This window comes from Neodiprion pinetum, chromosome 4, assembly GCF_021155775.2.
Source record: "Neodiprion pinetum isolate iyNeoPine1 chromosome 4, iyNeoPine1.2, whole genome shotgun sequence".
Taxonomy (NCBI): domain Eukaryota; kingdom Metazoa; phylum Arthropoda; class Insecta; order Hymenoptera; family Diprionidae; genus Neodiprion; species Neodiprion pinetum.
Genome location: NC_060235.2, coordinates 661681 through 684769, shown reverse-complemented (window position 1 = coordinate 684769; position 23089 = coordinate 661681). Strand labels below are relative to the sequence as shown.

The window sequence follows — 23089 nt, the reverse complement described above, 5'->3', positions numbered from 1 at the left end:
CCGGAAGCGAAGGGGACCTGGCGTCCAGTTCCGAAGGGGACGACATGACCCGACTGGCGTTAAGCTCGGGTCAGACTTCCGGACACTGTTCGCCGTTCAGCCGTCGACAGTTCCCGCGGGATTCCGGCTGCTACGACGCCCACAAGAACTCGAATCGTCGAGGGACGTCGGAGAGTCCCGAGAGCAAGAAGCTCTCCCGTGAGAACAATCTCGACCTGAACGCCGGGCCGCAGGTCAAGGGCGGCGATATCGCGGGGGGCATAATCGAAGCGAAGAGCGACAACTTCCTGCCCAACATCCCCGTCTCGGGGAGCAGCCCCGGGGGGGCCGGAGTCGGGGGCGCTCACGGTCAGTTCGAGCGGCCGGTTCTGAGGGGCGGCAACGTCAGGTTCGTCGCGAAGCGTGCCAACTGCCCCCCGAACTTCGCCGATCCCAGCGTCGTGATCGAGGACTCGTGCGAGGGCAGCCACAAGCTGAGCATGGTCAAGTACGTCGTGGGGGGAAGCTCGGACCTCGGACTCGGATGCGAGAGCGGAAACGCATCGGCAAGCCTCGGACAGCGTGGCTGCTTGAGCGAAAAGTCGAGTGACTCGGGGGTCAGCTCGTCCAGCTTGAGCTCGGCGCCGCCCCCCAGGGACAAGGCCCTAGCCGCCACGGCGGTCACCGAATCCCCGACGAAGACCTTCAGCAACTTCAACCGCGGCTCGCCGACCTCCCAAGGATCCGCCGGCAAGAGTCAACACGGCGAGACACCCGGGTACCGGTGAACTCCTCGTTCACTCGCCAGTTACTTACACGCCTCTTATATTTTCCTAATTCTCGCTCAAGGTAAGTCTACCGGTTATTCATCCTGTCCCAATTATTGACCGTTTTCTTTTTTTATTTGCCATATCTCTTTCATCCTTAATTGTAAAATTACAAAAAAATAACATTACACAGTCTAACCCTCTAGAAATTGGTCCCGTGGATTTATAATTTTGGAAAATAAAAGAGTCAATTATTGGGGCTAAATGTGTCAATAACTGGTACACTTGTCTTACTTACGTTTTCACTGCCGCCAGGCAGGCCTGAAAATTCGTTCGAGGTAGCGTCGACTCGATCTGTTTATAGAGGTAGAAGCAATCTTTTTCAATTGAATTGGATTTTTGATTCCAAGCGAGCTAATTCGTATCTTCTGATGCATACGTCAACCAAATACCGGGTAGAAAATTGAAGCGGTAAATATTTGAAAGAATTTAAACGACGAACCGGAGGACAGAGAATGATTTCGAAGCAGAGCTCCCAATTAGTAATTACCTGCCGATCTTTGTTGTTGGCCAATCACTCCTTTCAGCTTATTACAAGCACGACCAGTTCGAGTATTTTTATTCGAAGACCCGCAGCGACGCGTTTCATCATCCGCCTCGTCAAGAGTCTGGCCGCGAGTTAATTCCAATTAAATCTGACCATTATCTCTAACCGGTAATAACTGCAGCTGTGCGTGCGTAAATTGGATAGCTCCTCTATCACTGTTGCCGGTTTCACTGGTTCAATCGAGATTGGTTCGGCTTTCGGTATCGGTATTTTCACTGCTTCGTTGCGAACGGAGCGTGAGAGAGGGAGAGAGAACGAAGAAAAAAAGTGAACGGAAACTCGGGCGGAAGAGAGAAACAACGTAAAAAAAATTTCTGATAAAAAATCGGAACAATTTTGAGCGAGGTCTCAGTCTTTAATAGTAGTTGTACGTGGTATAATCAACGACCGACAATCCCCCATCAAAATATGAAATTACATATAATAAGTGATATACCTTAGATACTCTGTTCGTTAAAACTACGACTACGTAGGTATATTGACGATCTATCGCGAATTCGCGATTTTAGTAAATGTATATATATATATATACTTGAATGTATTATTAATACTGATGATGATCGAAGAAGGGTATTTTGGAGCTTCAAAAGATTAACAAGGTTGAATTCAAATGACGTAAGAACTGCGATATTTCGTTGTAAATATTGTATAATTTTTAATATCAATTTGGAAAATGTTTTGTATTAAGAAAAAAAAAAAAAAACATGTATGCACGTACGTATGTACATACATGCATACATTACATACATAATACCCTTGCCAAAACTTAATACGAGATAATTACATACTTATTAAGCGATGAATGATAATATGAATAACGATAATAACCGTAATCACGTTGGATCCCCTGTATATCTTTGTATAGTGTAAATGATAGATAAATATCACATTTGTAGAGAGAGAATGAGAGTTAGAAAGTTGAAGAGAGGACTCGGAATGGTGTGTTAATCACAGATATATGATGTATACCTACAATATGTACTTGATTCATACAAAGGTATACGACACTGTCCGAACTCTCTCCCTCTGTGCTTGTGCGCGCATGTGTAAATTATTGTTAAAAACTTATCTTCCGTTTCCTCATCATCGTTATTAGTATTTTGCGTTTATCATTCTTCATAGACGAGCGCGTGGATCTGAAAATCCCGTGCTATTAAACTGAAAATCAATGAACACACTTTACGTAGAAATAAATATAAGAAATAAAGTAAGCTGCATGCTCATCCCAATTCTATTCGCAATCTTTCGTAGAAATTATCATCATTATGCTTTTTAACTGTGGCAACATTGAATTTAAATTGTAAATGAATTACTTTTTCTTCTTCTTCTTTTTTTTTTTACCTATTTTAAACCTCATTTCCGTGTACAATTTGTCGATTTCTTCCGTCGATAAATTACACACATATATATATATATATATTTCTTTTTTTTTTTAATTTTTTTTTTAGTTTGAAATAACGGGAACTGGTATGATTAGCGAATCATCATTTTCAAAACCATTGCCTATTTTAACACTGCCAGAAGTTTTTCAAAGGAACCTTTTACATATGTAGGAAGTCCGATAGGTAGAACAGAGCGTTATTGGTGAAATTACACCTGCTGTACGGCAATTGTTTTCACAATTGATTAAAGTCCAACTTTACGTCCCGAACGTTTTGCTAAACGTATTATAAATGTACAGAACACGCGTTACCGTGACATTAATCTTTTTTCAGCATCGCAATTACATTTTACATAATATTATACGCACGCAGGTTTAGCAATAATTCCACGTCGGATCTCGGTGGTACGCGAAATCGGTGAAAAACACTTTTTCGCAGAAAAAAACAAACAAACAAAAAAATTAACCAACAACAGAAAATAAAACAAGCAAACATATTCAATACAGATTATAATAAGTGAAAAAGTGAATAAATAATGTGTCAACGATTTCAAATGATAAACAAAAACGAGTGGAAATTAAAACAAAGTTACGAGACCGTTGCACCACCTACGAGGGGTGCGAACAGGAAAGCGATCGGTGAAGCGAGTAAATCATATTCACCCGTTGAATTACGAAAATGTACGTATACACGCGTACGCATACCGTGTGTAATGGAAAACTTTTATTCATGCCTGCAACGCGGATCTGCATGTACATATGTACATACATATCTAATCGTATACATATACATATACGTATATATGATATAGAGGTATAAGGACTCGCAACACAGTCACTGTAGATTATTATCCGTTCCGTCAAGTTATTACATATACAGACATATATAGCTTATGTAGAATTAAACGTGCGAGAGAAAGAGTGGAATCGGAATGAAGTTAGAATGGATGAAATGGTAACGAACATAACAAGTTTAGAAAAATTATATTACTAATAATAGACACAACAGTGATTTTTATCAGCTCTCGGCGTTAAGTGTAAATTTCATTTGTGTGGGTTAAATCAATTGATATGACATACATGTATAAGATTTGATTACATTTTGTTACCTTTACGTTTAATTTTTCTTCAACTAATGTTTGTCTTTTTGTTTTCTGACATCCTTTACTCACCAAATAAATTACCCAGCTGAACGTCAGCTGAAAAAAGAAAAAAAAAGAAAACAACAACAATTAAACTTTAAGGTAACAAAATATAATTCAATTATGATTAGTGACGAAATTCTAATAGAATTAAAGTGAAACGAGAGAATAATGAGAATCTATTCCTAAAAAGAGGCTGCAAGTCTGTTCTGAATTATCACGTATATGATATTATATTGCAGATAAATAATAATTATTCGTAATATGATAAAATCGATATACAGTAATTGCCTGACACAAAAATTTCATTATACACGATACGATTAGTCCTCTAGTCGATTAATGAGAGATAACAACAACAACAACAACAACAACAACAATAATAATAATATGCGTAATAATAATAATAGTAATAGTAATACTAACATTAATAATAATATTAATAAAAATATTAATAATGATATTAATAATAATGATATTAATAACAATAATAATAATAATAATAATAATAATAATAATAGTAATAATAGTAATAATAATAATTGTAAATAAGAGGTGACGAAGAAAAAGAAAAGTCTAATAAAATAGAAACTAGCGACCCTCAATCCCAACAAATATCCACTGTTATCAACAAAAAATTTTGTATATTGAAAGTAACCTTTCGTTCATTCATCAATGATTATTATTATTGTTATTTTTATCATAGGAAGGGGCGGTCCAGGGGATATGATACACATATGTACATATATTATGATATACAGAAATATGATAATGTGTATGTATATACATTTACCACCGACTCTTCGCCGATTGGTTATTTTGTTTATTATTTCGACGATATAATTGTTTAATAATTTATTATTGACTGTGAATAGTATATAAATAAATGACGAGAAAGAGTGTGAATCGGGAAAATGAGACGATGATTCCCCGTCGCTTGGTACCCACGCGCAAGATCCCTCGTTCCCCCATTCTCGATCAATTTTTTTACCAGATTGGGAAACGAGTTTCGGAGCCGAGAAAGTTACAACGAAGGCGGAAGCAGCGCTGCTCGTTTGCCCGAGCGGAGCCCAGTCATTAGCCGGAAACTTCGTTACAACAAATGACATTTCGGTGTGCTTAATCCTAGCAAGTTTCCAACTGTGGTTAACCGTGGTCTTCCTCCCGACGCGACGGGGCGAGGGACGAGCATCCAGCCTTTATCCTTCATCCCGAACGGGTCCTCGAATCCCCGCGAAACCAGTGTCACGTTTCGCTAAGCTCCCCCACCGAGCAAACACTCTACGCCTAAACGCGGTGGAGAGAAAAGAGACGGAAGAAGGCTCGCCTCCCTTTCCTTTTTTATCATGTACAGCAGAAGCTTCCGCTTACTTCACGACTCGTGTACACCCGGAACCCGAAATATTTTTCCGCCGTTGCGGTCTTTTGCACACAGGAATCCATTCGCAGAAGTTAGATAGGAATAGACGGATCGATTCGCCTGAATTATCGCGTGGATGAATGCCGCCCATGGACCCTGGATGGACGGACACTGCGTCAAAAAGGAATCGGTGGCGGGTCATCCGTTCGCCATTTACCGCGTGGAGGGATTCGCGGCAGGCCGCAAAGTCGCGTGACCCTAAATTCCAAATCTGATTATCCGGAATCCCAAAATCCCACCAACGCACGGCGACTCGTTGTTCAGCGAAACGTGACTGGACTACTTACGAGGCCACGCTTGCGCGTTTTTCAGATCCGGTTTTCGCACTTGCAGAGATTTCGGCTGCCGAAGACGATCAGCCCGGAAGACAGATCTTCTCCTTGTCAATTTCCGACGATTTTTCGTACCGTTTTTTGAAACGAAAACCAAGAAGGTGGCGGAAATTGTGTCGCTTTTTAGTCACACGGAACGACAGTGAAATGTATCGGCATACAAGAAAAGGAGGTACAAGGTAGGTAAGGTTTTGTGTCAATCCGTGAGTCTTGCAATGAAACTAAAGGTGTCGGTCTGTTTGCTTCATGCAGGCGAACGTTGCACGCGTGAATCACAAAGCAGGCTAATTAGTACCGCATGAAGTTTAATTCGTACTGATGCTTTAAAGTCGTTTTATTTCCCAGGGATTGCACGTATATAATTCACCTCCGCGCCGCGTCGACGAATTTTAATTAGAGATGAAATAACAGCCGTAATTAATCCCCCTGCACTTGAAATGGTACAAAATTATTATGACTGCACTCGCTGCTGATCGTAAATTAGTTATGCAGGAAAAAATATGGCTGGTTAGTGAAGCTATGTATTAAAAATTTGCAAAAAGAATTTTCCGGTCACTTCCGCGTCGGCTTCTGATTTATTACGATCAAACCGTACGGTGCAGCAAACTATGCTGCAAAGGTTAATCAATTATTGACAAATGTGTGTACTCTATGTTAATAACGAATTATGTTTGCAGTGTCAAGAGTGGCACGAACCGCAGCATACCGGTTCGATAATTTGGCAAACAACCGAGAGCAAACATTCGCAAAACACGAGGTGACTGAGTGGTCGAAAACTTTTCAAAGCCTTGGTGCAGAGTATCGCGCGGAAATTTCTCTCTCCAGCCAACGCACAGTGGGTATCTCATGTCTATAGATATTGGGGTAGTTAATTTTTCTACTTCTTTTTAGGGGTCACTCGTAAAATTTGTATCCAATACTAAAAAAAAAAGTTGCTGTAAAACCTGGAAGAGGTAGGGAAATATTTATAGGTCGCTACCAATTATAGTTATATTTTTTATTTATTTTTATGTGCACACCTTACGGACTCGTATGTATTAGTTTACACCAATCAACAGCAAACTACGCCCAACAATCCTGCATTTGGCAGTTCTCGTCTTTTATCCGAAAGGTTAATCATCTCGAAGAAATCTGAATAACAGTCTTTACTACCGTAATAGGACTATCGCATCACCTTGATGCCCTCATTTCGTTGTCAGCACTGATTTTTATGAACAATGATTAATTGGATCACGATACGAAAAAACAACCTAATACATACAATATAAGCTAGTAAGATGCCGCATGAAACTAAATAACAAATATTACAATAATTGGTAGCTACCTCTAAATATTTTCCTACCTCGTCCATGTTTTGCGTCGGTTTTTTTTTTTCAGTGTCCGTCACAAATTTCTCGAGCGGCACTTTAAGTAAAAAAGAAAAGTTAAAAATGAACCACCCCAACAGATGTGCGTATTAGGTGAGCCCAACTTGTCGTTTGCCGGAGAAGGCGGGATGCGCGAATATCCGTAGTGACGGACGGAAGCATGTTTGTGCAGTAGTAATTGGTTGTGCCGGGGGTCGCTCCGCCGGGTTTGCATTCGAGAGATGCAGAGAGGTGAGCTGATGTAATTGACTAACACAGCTGGGACTGCTTCTCTCCCACTCTCTATTCCTCTTGCCTAGGGAACCTGTCGCGTGGCAAATAAACTGTGACTACCTCTACGTCCCGCTGCATTTCCCAAGAGTGAAAGTTACGCGAGTAAGCAAGACATGTATATAAAAGATGCTCCACTTTCATCACGTCTAGGTTGGACGAAAATTCGTAGAGTGCAATCGACTCCTTTTGGACGACGAAATTAATTCGAGAACTTCGAACGGCCTGAGGATTCTTGATAATTGCCTCCTACAGATCGCAGTGTGCTCGGGACACCTGCGGTGGATCAATTAACCGGGAACTCGAGACGGCTTACCGTCTAATTCTCCTAATAACCTAAGTAGTTCAACGACGGGCATTCGCCTTCGTACAGGGCAGACACTTGGCAGCCGTGGCTGGTGTTCCTCTGCGCTAATCCTTTTTCGATAGTTCACCAAGCACTGGCTTACCCAAACAACCTCGTTGTTCTGGGAATTAAAATAGTGCAATTAGCACGAGGAGCTGCTCGGTACTCCAACAGCGTGTTCGAGCTACTTTTTAAAGGGTGGTGGGGGAGAGAGGACAGCTTGGACGGTCTAAAATCATAGCTATTTTTAGGATTTATTTTTTAAAGAAACTGAAAATACTTGGAGCAATTTCAGTTTGAGGGGTTTATTTCTTATAGTTCCAACTTGTAACAAATGGAAAAACTTTTTGGAGTCAATAACACCTTTTCAAATTAGAGTTCTTCCAATTATATAAAAGTTTTAATCAACAAAAAGTTTCATTTGTCGATCGACAAATTGTTAAAGAAATGTGTATAAAAAAATGTTGGGATTAAAATTCAAAAATCTAGCCACGAACTCGAATCGATAAACAAGTTTTAAAGATTGTGTCAAAACTTCAAGTTGAACGGATAAAAATTGACCGAGGAATTCCCTACTTGTAAGCGCCATGCCTTCATTTTGTTATTAATTTGAATGCGAAAATTCTAAAATATTATTGAAACTATAAATAATAAAGTCCTCAAATTCAAATTGATCCAAGTATTTTCATTTTCTTTAAAAAAAAACTCCTAAAAATAGGTATGATCTTAGACCGTCCACGGTTTACCCCCCTCCTTAATTCTTTATTCCACTCAACGCAACGCGAACCCATAGATTTTTTCTTATTCTGCAGGTAAGCTTTGTTGAAAGTTTGAATTTCGCATCGACTCGAGAGTTGAACTCGAGCTCCGTGAATAATGAGGCGCGGGGTGTCATTTTTATCGCGAACTTCATTCTCAGACCTGACAAATAGGCGACATCTGAAAGGATTATAGTATTTCATGAAGCCCGCTGGACTACCGCAGCTGAAAACGACCCACGGCGAAGGACGAAGAGGAAGTACTGAATGGGTAAAACTGAGAGACTCGGCAGGAATCGCAGGGCTTACGTGTGATAAAGCACGCCTTTAATATCCGCCAATTGAATTCTCTTGATAAAACGAACCTATTTGTAACCGGATTCTGAACGGCCAACTTTCCGCCGAGATATATAAAAGTGCCCGAGGATTTGTCAAACTAATCGATCCCCGAGTTGGCGAGGCTGCAAAGCTGGATCACGTAGCTCAGTGTTCCGTTTGGAATTACCCGCTTCGCCAGGAATGATAAGTTTCATATGAAACCGCCTGGCAATTGATGATCGCAGATTCGTGTCTTCTCCGTGATACGTTGGAGCAATGCATGCTTAACCATGTAAGTTGGCAAACTGGTAACAATGTCAGAGTTCGTAAAAGACGTGTTGTAAACGGATTGCTGTTTCAAGGTACAAAATGAACGCATTCATTTTCAAATATATTTATTCATGTATTGTTATTTTACAGGTATGCGTCGTGTCTTAGCCCTAGGGTCTCTAATGCAACGGTTGACAACATGAACTCTCGAAGCCATTGTGGAAAGCAAGGAGTCGTCACCCCACTGTTTTATTCGCAACATTTTTAATTGTACGCCGAAGTGGTCGGAGGAGGTTATTACCGTTGAGTACCTGCGTTGTGGAGATCCTTTCGTCTCGGTAACGTCGAGTGGCTGTCTGGAGACAAGTTGGGAGCTGGAGGCTCGGTGCGGTCGTTATTACGCGTCTGAAACTCTCAAATCGTTAGTCCGTTCTCCTCTTCCCGGGGACTTGACGCTAAGTGTAAAAAGAACCAACCGGATGTTATTGCATCCAGAGAAACGGCAATGTGCGGACGAAGGTAATTGAAGCAATGAAATTAGTGAAAAGGAAATGTCGCGACGAATATGGGAATATTGAAAAAAATTGCCGGCTCGAAATTTCGATATAGAATGCGATCTAAAACCCGGCGAAGAAGATCGATGCTGACCCAGAGTCGTCCTGCGACTCCTTGGCGAACGATGCAAAATTAATGTGACCCGGTGACCCGGTTGTCCGAACAGCACCGAGAGATTCGCCATAATTTCTACATGAGTTAATAGGTGCTTCAGAAGGTGTAGAACAGATTACGCCTCGCACTTCAGACCGCGATAACCTCTCGACTCATCGAAGAGGAGTACCTACCGCAGGATCAACTTCAACTAAGCAAGCGAATTGGCATAGCTGCAACTCAATTAACCGCACAGATAAAGATTGTTCCGGAGGCTTTGTGCGCGTTAATACATATATTTGGAGGCCTTGAGCGTGGCGATCCTTGAATTCAGTGGCGTAATTTCTGCTTGAAACTTACACGGTACCTTGCGAGGAGGAAAGATTTTTGTTTCCTGATCACCGCACGCGATATTTGAGTGACTCTACAGCGGTAATGCCAGGAAGATAACCGGCTACTCGTCAAGGCTCTTGGGCGTGTATTTTGACGAACGCTAACGCGGTGACAGAGCGATTTCAATGTGACATGCATTAGCTGAATCCAAGTTTCATGAGCATGAGGAACTTCGGTTTGGGCGAGTAATGGGCAGAGGGAAGAAGGAATTGAAGAATCGGAAAAAATGAAGGCTCGTCAGCGAAGCGTTGAAGGCGAGACAACCTCCATTACTCCGCCATTGACGTGCCTTCTCCACTTTCAACGGAAAACTCTAAATCGTTTGAGCCGCTGACGAATGCTCTACCAGAGCAGCCAACACCCAGATGGGCGGAAAGTCGATTCAAAACGCGAGGTACAAAGCGGAGCCTTTTAGTGGGAAAAACGAATAACGGATGACTCGAGGTGGATCGAGAGTCGAGGTTCGATGCACGTGAAACGGAATCACGGTAAGATGTCACCTGAGCGGGTGCGCATCTCGATAAGAACGTGGATCGTTGGCAAAGACGCCGGATGGCTGCAAGATCAAACTTTTGCTTGATGCGCGGGGATGTTTGAATGCGCGTAGCCCTTGCGTCCACCAGATAGACCTACCTACGATTACTGATATTGACATCTTCGTGAGAACTAGATTCTGGACTAGAAGAGTTTTCAGTAATTTGATAAACTTCATCGATATCATAGAATACTCAGCATGTTATCTACAAGACGTAATTTATAATTGTATACTGTATAACCGAAATGTGAGTGCTTCGGGATTTATTGAAATTTCGGTACAGAGAAACTACCCTATGCGAAACCCGTACCAAAAATCGGTACCTAATTTCCAATGCCGCGCACCCCTAGTATATAGCCGCTAGACTATATTGTTTCACATATTTGAAGAACATGTTTTCATACGCGAAATTTGCGTACCTATGATTCCTGACTGTGTTTAGAATAGGGCAGTCCACGTAAAATCCCTAAGTCGGAACTCGCAATATTTTGATTTCTTTTTTACTTTATTGAACTATTTTTGTAATTTTTACAGTATTACTGACAGCCATACATTTGACATCCAACATTTTTCAAGTTCACGTATAATTCATAAGCTCAGAGTGATGTCCATCACTTTCTAGTCACTTGACGGTAACTTATTTCGGTACTATGAACCCCCCACCACTTGATTACTTCCCAGCAATGTTCGCTATGCAGTTTTGCTACACGTGTCAGACAAGGCGTCCGCGGAAAATCTAGAGGTCATACGGACGTCGGTTCGAAGGATTAATTTATTAAAAAGTCTTACGCGTAATAGAACACATCGTATACAGCGACACTTTGGTATTCAAATTTCTCCTCCAATTATGACCTATGCAAATTTACGTTCCGACTTTGTACAATTGTGTGCAACGAGCATGCTGGATTCTTTAACTGGGATCCTTCAATGACAATTATTCTGTTTACGTTAACCTTTGAGGGCAGTTAAGCGGAGCGTGATATTTCCTCGAAAGAGTCGCCAATAAGCACGCATGTATGTACAATAAGTATTATTATCTAAATTCTACGCATAGTTCGCGGGACGACTCCAAGCATTATAGATACATTGTACATTCCACGCCAATTCGACCTGGGTTTTACCCTTGATCTCTCAGATTTGGCGTGCGATTTTTTCTATGATTGTTCTCGCTTTGAAAGGTACTCTGTTTTTTTTCCACACAATTTGAATTTTCTACAATTTTTAGAAAAGATTTGATCGCAGGCCCCACATATAAGCGGTGTTTCGCCGGTCTACAGGTCAAAGCGTTTCTACAGATACTCGACTTGTAGTCTTGCGGGGGTGCGCTGACGGGTATATAACAAGCTGACATTAGGCCCACTTCACTAGTCTGTCAATAGTGATTCTAATAAACAGTATCATGATGCTTTCCGACGAGAATTACGTATTGGAGGAATCGCGCAAAAAAGTATTCAGTAAATCGGAGGACCTGAAGCCAATTAAGTCGGGCCAGATTCGACAGAATATAATATGGAAAAACGTTTTGCAGCTCCTGTTATTTCACGTAGGATTTGTGTTCGCTTGCAGCGTATACGCTTTTGGACTATCTGCTGTGCGGATCAAATGGTTGACGGTTTTATGGGGTGGGTTCAAAAATTTGAAGTATTAATTTTACTGAATGAAGTGCATGGAATTTTGTTGCATTTTTTCTCTTACGTAAAATGTAGAATTCTACACGATACGTATATTCAGCAAGAAACCCACATATAATAAAGTAATTTTTTAAACATCTAGTCAGAATTTTGAACCTGAGCTAAAGTAGCACCTGTGTGGAATTGGTTAAGGTTGTGAAAACGTTTATAATAATTTCATACGATAAAGAACACTTCTGTAGAAGCGCGCTGCCATTTCATACCATTTTACACATAATCGTCAGCAGCACTCGTCAAACATTAAGTAAGATTATTTCAAGCCGCACAAAATAATCGCAGGAATTGTAGTTCAGTTATCATTTTGCTTAGGACAAACTTCTCAAAACTGAGGGCTGAAAAACATCTTACAATTATTTCAACTAATCCATTCAAATTTGCGCAGTCCCGATGTACTATTTCATAGCAGGACTGGGAGGAGCCGCGGGAGCTCATCGTCTCTGGAGCCACCGAGCCTACAAGGCAAACCTCGGCTTACGAATCGCGTTGATGCTAATGTACGCCGCCGCTGGGCTGGTAAGTAGCGAATAGTTTTTTGTAGTTAATCATGGAGTGAACTTTAATTGTTGAATATTGGTTCTGCAGTACTGCATATTTTACTGGGTCAAAGATCACAGAATCCACCACAAGTATTCCGAAACCGATGCCGACCCCCACAACGCAAAGCGAGGCTTCTTCTTCTCCCACATTGGATGGCTTATGGTTGAAAGACATCCCGAATACCTTCGTCGACAAAAGGAACTCGACTTGAGCGATATCATCGCTGACCCAGTGGTCATGTTCAATAAGAAGTGAGTGGTCTAAAAATTTGGACGATTATTTCTGCTATCCGTGAGTTGGAAAGAAAAAGTGTGTAGTCGAGTTCACGTAAACAATTTCGATCCATGTATGTCTATAGACGTAGGTCTTACAAAAGAGCGCGTATAAAAATAACAAAACAAAACTAATAAATCACCAATACAGATATGAGAAAGAATTGTACATCTTGTTTTGCTTCGTAATTCCGACGGCAGTACCAGTTATATTTTGGGGTGAAACGTTGCTGCATGCGATTTTGACTCAATGCTTCATACGCTACGTGCTGGTCCTTAATGGTATTTGGTCCGTCAACAGTTTCGCACATCTTTGGGGCCATCGTCCATACAACCGGTACGGAAGTAATCAAGGATCTCCTATGCATGTGTGAATTGAACAGATATGGCTAGACAACGAGTCAACCTGTTGAAATTTATTTGTTCGCAGAGTGATCAATCCTGCCGAAAACTCCATAGTTTCTTTGGTGTCAGGCGGTGAAGGCTCTCACAATTATCACCACACGTTCCCCTGGGACTACAAGGCTTCTGAATGGCCATACATGAGATTCAATTTGACCACATTATGCATTGATGCATTTTCAAAAATGGGATGGGCGTATGATCTCCGAGAAGCATCACCTGCCTTCGTGCAGAAAGTTATCGAAGAAATTGGTGATAAATATAACGAATCATCCCTGATTCATTAGGACGATTATAATCCAATTGATACCTGAAATACATCACAAGCATCAAACATGTTGTAGTATTTCAATAAAATCTTTAATATTCTGAATCAGTCAAGTTGATCGCCTTTACCTCATCAAAGTATACGAAGTTCTAGAAACTTCCTCCCCTTTTGGGTCAGCGTCTTGTAGTTTGCATCATTTTGCAGCAATCCTTGGATCCGTTCTGTGTGACTAATAAGACTAAGATATTGATTCGTTGAAGAAAAACTAACTGACGACATGACATGACGTTGAATTCTGAGGTGCATCCTCGCAATTTTGATTATGCACAAGAAGAGATGCTTTTTCGAGGATGATTGGTTTAGTCTGGTTTGAATGATAAAATTCCTCGTCTTTCGGCTGTAACTCCTAATACGTTGCTCGCAGGGTATTGGGACTGCGCTCAACCGTTTTCTCTCGCAAAATTACGTCGGAATAGTGCATCAAAGAATTTGTTCCGGCACTTTCCAAAATCGCGAAGATTTTCGCCAAAAATGCGATGGGGAAAGCCTTACTTTTTTTTCATTTTTCGGCGAAAAATTTTTGGTCTCAGATTCGTTTTGTATCACCCTTTCCTGACTAGTCGGACCCCCAGGAACTCAGAAAACGCAACGAAATAAGCCTGGGATCAACAGCAAAGAAGTTACGATGGAAAAAGCACCGGCTGAAAAATGTCGAAAACTTGGGTTTTCGTTTTTCGGCTGTAACTTTTCACTGAATAATCGCAGCTCATTGGGACTGCGCCCAATCGATTTCTCTCGCAAAATTACGTCGGAATAGTGCATCAAAGAATTTGTTTCAGCACTTTTCAAAATCGCGAAAATTTTCGCCAAAAATGCAAAGGGGTTAGCCTTGCTTATTTTTCATTTTTCGGCGAAAAATTTTTGGTCTCAGATTCGTTTTGTATCACCCTTTCCCGACTCATCGGACCCCCAGGAACTCAGAAAACGCAGTGAAATGAGCCTGGGATCAACAGCAAAGAAGTTACGATGGAAAAAGCACCGGCTGAAAAATGTCGATAACTCGGGTTCTCGTTTTTCGGCTCTAACTCTTCATACGTTGCTCGCAGGGTATTGGGACTGCGCTCAACCGTTTTCTCTTGCAAAATTACGTCGGAATAGTGCATCAAAGAATTTATTCCAGCACTTTTCAAAATCGCGAAAATTTTCGCCAAAAATGCAAAGGGGTTAGCCTTGCTTTTTTTTCATTTTTCGGCAAAAAATTTTTAGTCTCAAATTCGATTTGTATCACCCTTTTCCGACTAATCAGTCCCCCAGGAACTCAGAAAACGCAGCGAAATAAGCCTGGGATCAACAGCAAAGAAGTTACGATGGAAAAAGCACCGGCTGAAAAATGTCGAAAACTCAGGTTCTCGTTTTTCGGCGCCAACTCTTCATACGTTGCTCGCAGTCTATTGGGACTGCGCTTAATCGTTTTCTCCCGCAAAAATACGTCGGAATAGTGCAACAAAGAATTTATTCCAGCACATTCCAAGATCCCGAAAATTATCGCCAAAAATACGAAGGGGTTATTTGATAAACTTCATCGATATCATAGAATACTCAGCATGTTCTCTACAAGACGTAATTTATAATTGTATACTATATAACCGAAATGTGAGTGCTTCGGGATTTATTGAAATTTCGGTACAGAGAAACTACCCTATGCGAAACCGGTACCAAAAATCGGTACCTAATTTCCAATGCCGCGCACACCTAGTAGCCGCTAGACTATATTGTTTCACGTATTTGAGGAACATGTTTTCATACGCGAAATTTGCGTACCTATCAATCCTGACTGTGTTTAGAATAGGGCAGTCCACGCAAAAAATCCCTAAGTCGGAACTCGCAATATTTTGATTTCTTTTTTTCTTTATTGAACTATTATTGTAAGTTTTACAGTATTACTGACAGACAGACATTTGACATCCAACATTTTTCAAGTTCACGTATAATTCATAAGCTCAGAGTGATGTCCATCACTTTCTAGTCACTTGACGGTAACTTATTTCAGTACTATGAACCCCACCACTTGATTACTACCAAGCAATATTCGCTATCCAGTTTTGCTACACGTGTCACACAAGGCGTCCGCGGAAAATCTAGAGGTCATACTGGCGTCGGTTCGAAGGATTAATTTATTAAAAAGTCTTGCGCGTAATAGAACACATCGTATACAGCGACACTTTGGTATTCAAATTTCTCCTTCGATTATGACCTATGCAAATTTACGTTGCGACTTTGTACAATTGTGTACAACGAGCATACTGGATTCTTTAACTGGGATCCTTCAATGACAATTATCCTATTTTCGTTAACCTTTGAGGGCAGTTAAGCGGAGCGTGATATTTCCTCAAAAGAGTAGCCAATAAGCATGCATGTATGTACAATAAGTATTATTATCTAAATTCTACGCATAGTTCGCGGGACGACTCCAAGCAGTATACATTGGGCATTCCACGCCAATTCGACCTGGGTTTTACCCTTGATCTCTCAGATTTGGCGTGCGATTTTTTCTATGATTGTTCTCGCTTTGAAAGGTACTCTGTTTTTTTTCCGCACAATTTGAATTTTCTACAATTTTTTGAAAAGATTTGATCGCAAGCTCCACATATAAGCGGTGTTCCGCCGGTCTACAGGTCAAAGCGTTTCTACAGATACTCGACTTGTAGTCTTGCGAGGGTACGCTGACGGGTATATAACAAGCTGACATGAGGCCCACTTCACTAGTCTGTCAATAGTGATTCTAATGAACAGTATCAAGATGCTTTCCGACGAGAATTACGTATTGGAGGAATCGCGCAAAAAAGTATTCAGTAAATCGGAAGACCTTAAGCCAATTAAGTCCGGCCAGATTCGACAGAATATAATATGGCAATACGTTTTGCACCTCCTGTTATTTCACGTAGGATTTGTGATCGCTTGCAGCGTATACGCTTTTGGACTATCTGCTGTGCGGATCAAATGGTTAACGGTTTTATGGGGTATGTTCAAAATTTTGAAGTATTAATTTTACTGAATGAAGTGCATGGAATTTTGTTGCATTCTTTCTCCTACGTAAAATATAGAATTCTACAAGATACGTATATTCAGCAAGAAACCCACATATAGACGTACAAAAAAAAACTACCATCAAAATAATTTTTTAAACATCTAGTCAGAATTTTGAACCTGAGCTAAAGTAGCACCTGTGTGGAATTGGTTAAGGTTATGAAAACGATTATAATGATGTCGTACAATGAAAAACACTTCTGTAGGAGCGCGCTGCCATTTCATACCATTTTACACATAATGGTCAGCAGCACTCGTCAATCATTAAGTAAGATTATTTCAAGCCGCACAAAATAATCGCAGGAATTGTAGTTCAGTTATCATTTTGCTTAGGACAAACTTCTCAAAACTGAGGGCTGAAAAACATCACTTACAATTATTTCAACTAATCCATTCAAATTTGCGCAGTCCCGATGTACTATTTCATAGGAGAACTGGGAGTAGCCGCGGGAGCTCATCGTCTCTGGAGCCACCGAGCCTACAAGGCAAACCTCGGCTTACGAATCGTGTTGATGCTAATGTACGCCGCTGCTGGGCTGGTAAGTAGCGAATAGATTTGTGTAGTTAATCATGGAGTGAACTTTAATTGTTGAATATTGGTTTTGCAGTACTGCATATATCACTGGGTCAGAGATCACAGAATCCACCACAAATATTCCGAAACCGATGCCGACCCCCACAACGCGAAGCGAGGCTTCTTCTTCTCCCACATTGGATGGCTTATGGTTGAAAGACATCCCGAATACCTTCGTCGACAAAAGGAACTCGACTTGAGCGATATCATCGCTGACCCAGTGGTCATGTTCAATAAGAAGTGAGTAGTCTCAAAATTAGGACGATTATTTCTGCTATCCGTGAGTTGGAGAGAAAAAGTGTGTAGTCGAGTTCACGTAAACAATTTCGATCCATGTATGTCTATAGACGTAGGTCTTACGAAAGAGCGCGTGTAAAAATAACAATACAAAACTGATAAATCACCAAATATTCACAGATATGAAAACGAATTGTACATCACGTTTTGCTTCGTAATTCCGACGGCAGTACCAGTTATATTTTGGGGTGAAACGTTGCTGCATGCGATTTTGACTCAATGCTTCATACGCTATGTGCTGATCCTTAATGCTATTTGGTCCGTCAACAGTTTCGCACATCTTTGGGGCCATCGTCCATACAACCGGTACGGAAGTAATCAAGGATCTCCTATGCATGTGTGAATTGAACAGATATGGCTAGACAACGAGTCAACCTGTTGAAATTTATTTGTTCGCAGAGTGATCAATCCTGCCGAAAACTCCATAGTTTCTTTGGTGGCATGCGGTGAAGGCTCTCACAATTATCACCACACGTTCCCCTGGGACTACAAGGCTTCTGAATGGCCATACATGAGATTCAATTTCACCACATTATGGATTGATGCATTTTCAAAAATAGGATGGGCGTATGATCTCCGAGAAGCATCACCTGCCTTCGTGCAGAAAGTTATGGAAGAAATTGGTGATAAATATAACGAATCATCCCTGATTCATTAGGACAATTATAATCCAATTGATACCTGAAATACATCACTAGCATCAGACATGTTGTAGTATTTCAATAAAATCTTTAATATTCTGAATCAGTCGAGTTGATCGCCTTTACCTCACCCAAGTATACGAAGTTCTAGAAACTTCCTCCCCTTTTGGGTCAGCGTCTTGTAGTTTGCATCATTTTTCAGCAATCCTTGGATCCGTTCTGTGTGACTAATAAGACTAGGTTATTGGTTCATTGAAGAGAAACCAACTGACGACATGACATGACGTTGAATTCTAAGGTGAATCCTCGCAATTTGGATTATGCACAAGAAGAGATGCTTTTTCGAGGATGATTGATTTAGTCTAGTTTGAATGATGAAATTCCTCGTTTTTCGGCTGTAACTCCTAATACGTTGCTCGCAGCGTATTGGGACTGCGCTTAATCGTTTTCTCTCCTAAAATTACGTCGGAATAGTCCATCAAAGAATTTATTCCAGCTCTTCTCAGAATCGCGAAAATTTTCGCCAAAAATGCAAAGGGGTTGGCAAATCGGACCCCCAGGAACTCAGAAAACGCAGCGAAATAAGCCTGAGATCAACAGCAAAGAAGTTACGATGGAAAACGCACCGGCTGAAAAATGTCGAAAACTCAGGTTCGAGTTTTTCGGCTCCAACTCTTCATACGTTGCTCGTAGCGTAGTGGGACTGCGCTTAATCCTTTTCTCTCCTGAAATTAAGTCGGAATAGCGCCAGAAAGAATTTATTCCGGCACTTTTGAAAATCGCGAAAATTTTCGCCAAACATGCAAAGGGGTTAGCCTTACTTTTCTGTCATTTTTCGGCGAAAAATTTTTGGTCCCAGATTCGATTTGTATCACCCTTTCCTGACCAATCGGACCCCCAGGAACTCAGAAAACGCAGCGAAATTGGCCTGGGATCAGAATTAGGCAGCAAAAATTACTTTCGTCATTTCATTACCCGTAAATTACAATTACTGTGAATAACTGTAATATTTAGTAACTAATTACAATTGCGGGAAATAATTATAAATTTTGATTTACCAATTACAGTTAGTATAAACAATTGTAATTTTATGATTATCAACTACAATTACTCGAAATAATTGTAATTTTTTTGTTGTCAATTAAAATTACTTGAAAAAATTGTAATTTGTTTGCTACTAATTACAATTACTTGGAACAATTGTAATTTTTCTGTTATCCATTACAATTAATGGAAATGATTATGTTTTTTTTTCAAATTTCAATTGTTTTTCATAATTTATTTAAACAAATTACCTTTCGAAACGTAATGTCGAATTCTCAACATAATTTCAAATTCCGAAAACATCGGGAACTTCATGGAGCTTACATATTCACATTGACTGGTCAAGCAAATTATTTCAACAAATTAATTTTTCAAAGTAATGTGAAATCCTTGATCAGCTACCCAAAAAACTTTGGTAACCATAGCCCATTCACATATTGACTGTAAAAGACTCGTTCCGATCACACCATTTGAATACTCCAAAAACGGAGTAAATTTGTTTGTCTATTTGTTATTATTTCACAGGAATAACGTTAGAGAAAAAAATTCAATTGGACCACATCGTGTGGTTTACAATTACTCAAAAGAATTTTAATAATGTCTGATTTAATTACAATCACTGAGGATAATTGAAATGATTTCTGATTAAATTCCAATCACTGAAAGTAATTTTGACAAACTTTGATTAAATTCGAATTACTCAATGTAATTTTAATGAAATCCAATTCAATTACAATTACTGGAAATAATTTCGATGGACTCTGAGTCAAATACAATTATCAAAAGTAATTTCACTGAACTCCGATTCAATTATTATTACTGAAAATTATTTTAATGGAATTCAATGTCATTAAAAATTATCCTTAGTGATTTGTAATTGTTAATTTTTCATTACAATTTTGCCCAGCACTGCCTGGGATCAACAGCAAAGGAGTTACGATGAAAAACGCACCGTCTGAAAAATGCCGAAAACTCAGGTTCTCGTTTTTTGGCTGTAACTTCCGATGCGTTGATCGCAGCGTATTGGGACTGCGCCCAATCGATTTCTCTCGCAAAATTACGTCGGAATAGTGCCACAATTAATTTATTCCTGCACTTTTGAAAATCGCGAAAATTTTCGCCAAAAATACAAAGGGGTTAACCTTCCTTTTTTTTGACCAAAAAATTTTTCGTCTCAGAATTGATTCGTATGACTTTTTTCCGACCAATCGGACGCCAAGGTACTCAGAAAACGCAGCAAAAGGAGCGTGGGATCAACGGGAGAGAAGGGACAAGGAAATAAGCACCTGCTGAAAAATGTCGAAAATTCAGGTTTTCGTTTTTTGGCTGTAACTTCCAATGCGTTGATCGCAGCGTATTGAGACTGCGTTCGATCGATTTCTCTCGCAAAATTACGTAGGAATAGTGCCACAATTAATTCATTCCAGCACTTTTGTGAATCGCGAAAGTTTTCGCCGAAAATACAAAGGGGTTAACCTTCGTTTTTCTTTGACCAAAAAATTTTTCGTCTCAGAATTAATTCGTACGACTCTTTTCCGACCAATTGGACGCCAAGAAACTCAGAAAACGCAGCAAAAGGAGCGTGGGATCAACGGGAGAGAAGATACGAGGAAAGAAGCGCCTGCTGAAAAATGTCGGAAATTCAGGTTTTCGTTTTTTGGCTGTAACTTCCGATGCGTTGATCGCAGCGTATTAGGACTGCGCCCGATCGATTTCTCTCGCAAAATCACGTCGGAATAGTGCCGCAATTAATTCATTCCAGCACTTTTGGAAATCGCAAAAATTTCCGCCAAAAATACAAAGGGGTTAACCCTCCTTTTTTTTTGACCAAAAAATTTTTCGTCTCAAAATTGATTCGTATGACTCTTTTCCGACCAATTGGACCCCAAGGATCTCAGAAAACGCAGCAAAAGAAGCGTGGGATCAACATAAGAGTAGTTACGATGGAAAAAGCACCGGCTGGATAATGTCGAAAACTCAGGTTCTCGTTTTTCGGCTGTAACTTCTCATACGTTGCTCGCAGCGTATCGGGACTGCGCCCAATCGATTTCTATCGCTAAATTACGTCGGAATAGGGCCGCAATTAATTCATTCCAGCACTTTTGAAAATCGCGAAAATTTTCGCCAAAAATACAAAGGGGTCAACCTTCCTTTTTTTTTCACCAAAAAATTTTTCGTCTCAGAATTGATTCGTATGACTCTTTCCCGACCAATTGGACCCCAAGGAATTCAGAAAACGCAGCTAAAGGAGCGTGGGATCAACGGGAGAGAAGATACAAGGAAAAAAGCACCTGCTGGAAAATGTCGCAAATTCAGGTTTTCGTTTTTTGGCTGTAACTTTCGATGCGTTGATCGCAGCGCATTGGGACTGCGCACAATCGATTTCTCTCGCAAAATTACGTCGGATTGGTGCCACAATTAATTTATTCGAGCACTTTTGAAAATCGCGAAAATTTTCGCCAAAAATACAAAGGGGTTAACCTTCCTTTTTTTTGACCAAAAAATTTTTCGTCTCAGAATTGATTCGTATGACTCTTTTCCGACCAATTGGACCCCAAGAAACTCAGAAGACGCAGCAAAAGAAGCGTGGAATCAACGGGAGAGAAGATACGAGGAAAGAAGCACCTGCTGAAAAATGTCGAAAATTCAGGTTTTCGTTTTTTGGCTGTAACTTTCGATGCGTTGATCGCAGCGTATTGGGACTGCGCCCAATCGATTACTCTCGCAAATTTACGTCGGATCAGTGCCACGATTAGTTTATTCCAGCACTTTTAAGAATCGCGAAAATTTTCGCCAAAAATACAAAGGGGTTAACCTTCGTTTCTCTTTGACCAAAAAATTTTTCGTCTCAGAATTGATTCGTACGACTCTTTTCCGACCAATTGGACCCCAAGAAACTCAGAAAACGCAGCAAAAGGAGCGTGGGATTAACGGGGGAGAAGATACGAGGAAGAAAGCACCTGCTGAAAAATGTCAAAAATTCAGGATTTCGTTTTTCGGCTGTAACTTCCGATGCGTTGATCGCAGCGTTTTGGGACTGCGCCCAATCGATTCCTATCGCAAAATTACGTCGAAATAGTGCCACAATTAATTTATTCCAGCACTTTTGAAACTCGCGAAAATTTTCGCCGAAAATACAAAGGGGTTAACCTTCCTTTTTCTATGACCAAAAAATTTTTCGTCTCAGAATTGATTCGTATGACTCTTTTCCGACCAATTGGACCCCAAGAAACTCAGAAGACGCAGCAAAAGAAGCGTGGAATCAACGGGAGAGAAGATACGAGGAAAGAAGCACCTGCTGAAAAATGTCGAAAATTCAGGTTTTCGTTTTTTGGCTGTAACTTTCGATGCGTTGATCGCAGCGTATTGGGACTGCGCCCAATCGATTACTCTCGCAAATTTACGTCGGAATAGTGCCACGATTAGTTTATTCCAGCACTTTTAAGAATCGCGAAAATTTTCGCCAAAAATACAAAGGGGTTAACCTTCGTTTTTCTTTGACCAAAAAATTTTTCGTCTCAGAATTGATTCGTACGACTCTTTTCCGACCAATTGGACGCCTAGAAACTCAGAAAACGCAGCAAAAGGAGCGTGGAATCAACGGGAGAGAAGATACGAGGAAAGAAGCACCTGCTGAAAAATGTCGAAAATTCAGGATTTCGTTTTTTGGCTGTAACTTCCGATGCGTTGATCGCAGCGTATTGGGACTGCGCCCGATCGATTTCTCTCGCGAAATTACGTCG

At 40.5% G+C, this 23089-nt stretch overlaps 3 protein-coding genes across 6 annotated transcripts in view; all 3 read left to right on the top strand.

Annotated features, from left to right (window-relative positions):
* The window catches only part of LOC124216192 (SAM and SH3 domain-containing protein 1), a 122404-nt gene extending 120341 nt beyond the window's left edge, over positions 1–2063 (top strand). For all 3 annotated transcript variants that reach the window (XM_046620425.2, XM_069135456.1, XM_046620423.2), the window contains one exon: positions 1–2063. In XM_046620425.2, coding sequence (XP_046476381.1) covers positions 1–767 — 767 coding nt within the window. In that variant the 3' untranslated portion in view covers positions 768–2063.
* A 9756-nt stretch (positions 2064–11819) lies between these two features.
* On the top strand, positions 11820–13808 carry LOC124216200 (acyl-CoA Delta-9 desaturase-like). The gene is made up of 5 exons (XM_046620440.2): positions 11820–12155; positions 12607–12737; positions 12807–13012; positions 13185–13370; positions 13464–13808. The coding sequence occupies exons 1-5, from the start codon at positions 11933–11935 to the stop codon at positions 13720–13722; spliced, it is 1005 nt and encodes a 334-aa protein (XP_046476396.1). The 5' UTR covers positions 11820–11932; the 3' UTR covers positions 13723–13808.
* A 2605-nt stretch (positions 13809–16413) lies between these two features.
* On the top strand, positions 16414–18405 carry LOC124216198 (acyl-CoA Delta-9 desaturase-like). Of its 2 annotated transcripts, none has more exons than XM_046620439.2 (5): positions 16414–16723; positions 17220–17329; positions 17399–17604; positions 17782–17967; positions 18061–18405. In XM_046620439.2, exons 1-5 carry the CDS (start codon positions 16489–16491, stop codon positions 18317–18319), a joined length of 996 nt encoding a protein of 331 aa, XP_046476395.1. In that variant the 5' UTR covers positions 16414–16488; the 3' UTR covers positions 18320–18405. The 2 variants fall into 2 exon arrangements, with proteins under 2 accessions (XP_046476395.1, XP_046476394.1); XM_046620438.2 differs by having other exon boundaries at positions 16417–16723; positions 17199–17329.
* The last annotated feature ends 4684 nt before the right edge of the window (positions 18406–23089 follow it).

Bases quoted from the DNA above. Each gene is read 5' to 3' on its own strand.
- LOC124216198 (XM_046620438.2), top strand. From the start codon at position 16,489: ATGAACAGTATCAAGATGCTTTCCGACGAGAATTACGTATTGGAGGAA. The intron at 16,724-17,198 runs GTATGTTCAAAA...AAATTTGCGCAG, and splicing joins ATGGTTAACGGTTTTATGGG to TCCCGATGTACTATTTCATA. The intron at 17,330-17,398 runs GTAAGTAGCGAA...TTGGTTTTGCAG, and splicing joins TGTACGCCGCTGCTGGGCTG to TACTGCATATATCACTGGGT.
- LOC124216200 (XM_046620440.2), top strand. From the start codon at position 11,933: ATGATGCTTTCCGACGAGAATTACGTATTGGAGGAATCGCGCAAAAAA. The intron at 13,013-13,184 runs GTGAGTGGTCTA...TCACCAATACAG, and splicing joins GTGGTCATGTTCAATAAGAA to ATATGAGAAAGAATTGTACA. The intron at 13,371-13,463 runs GTACGGAAGTAA...ATTTGTTCGCAG, and splicing joins GGCCATCGTCCATACAACCG to AGTGATCAATCCTGCCGAAA.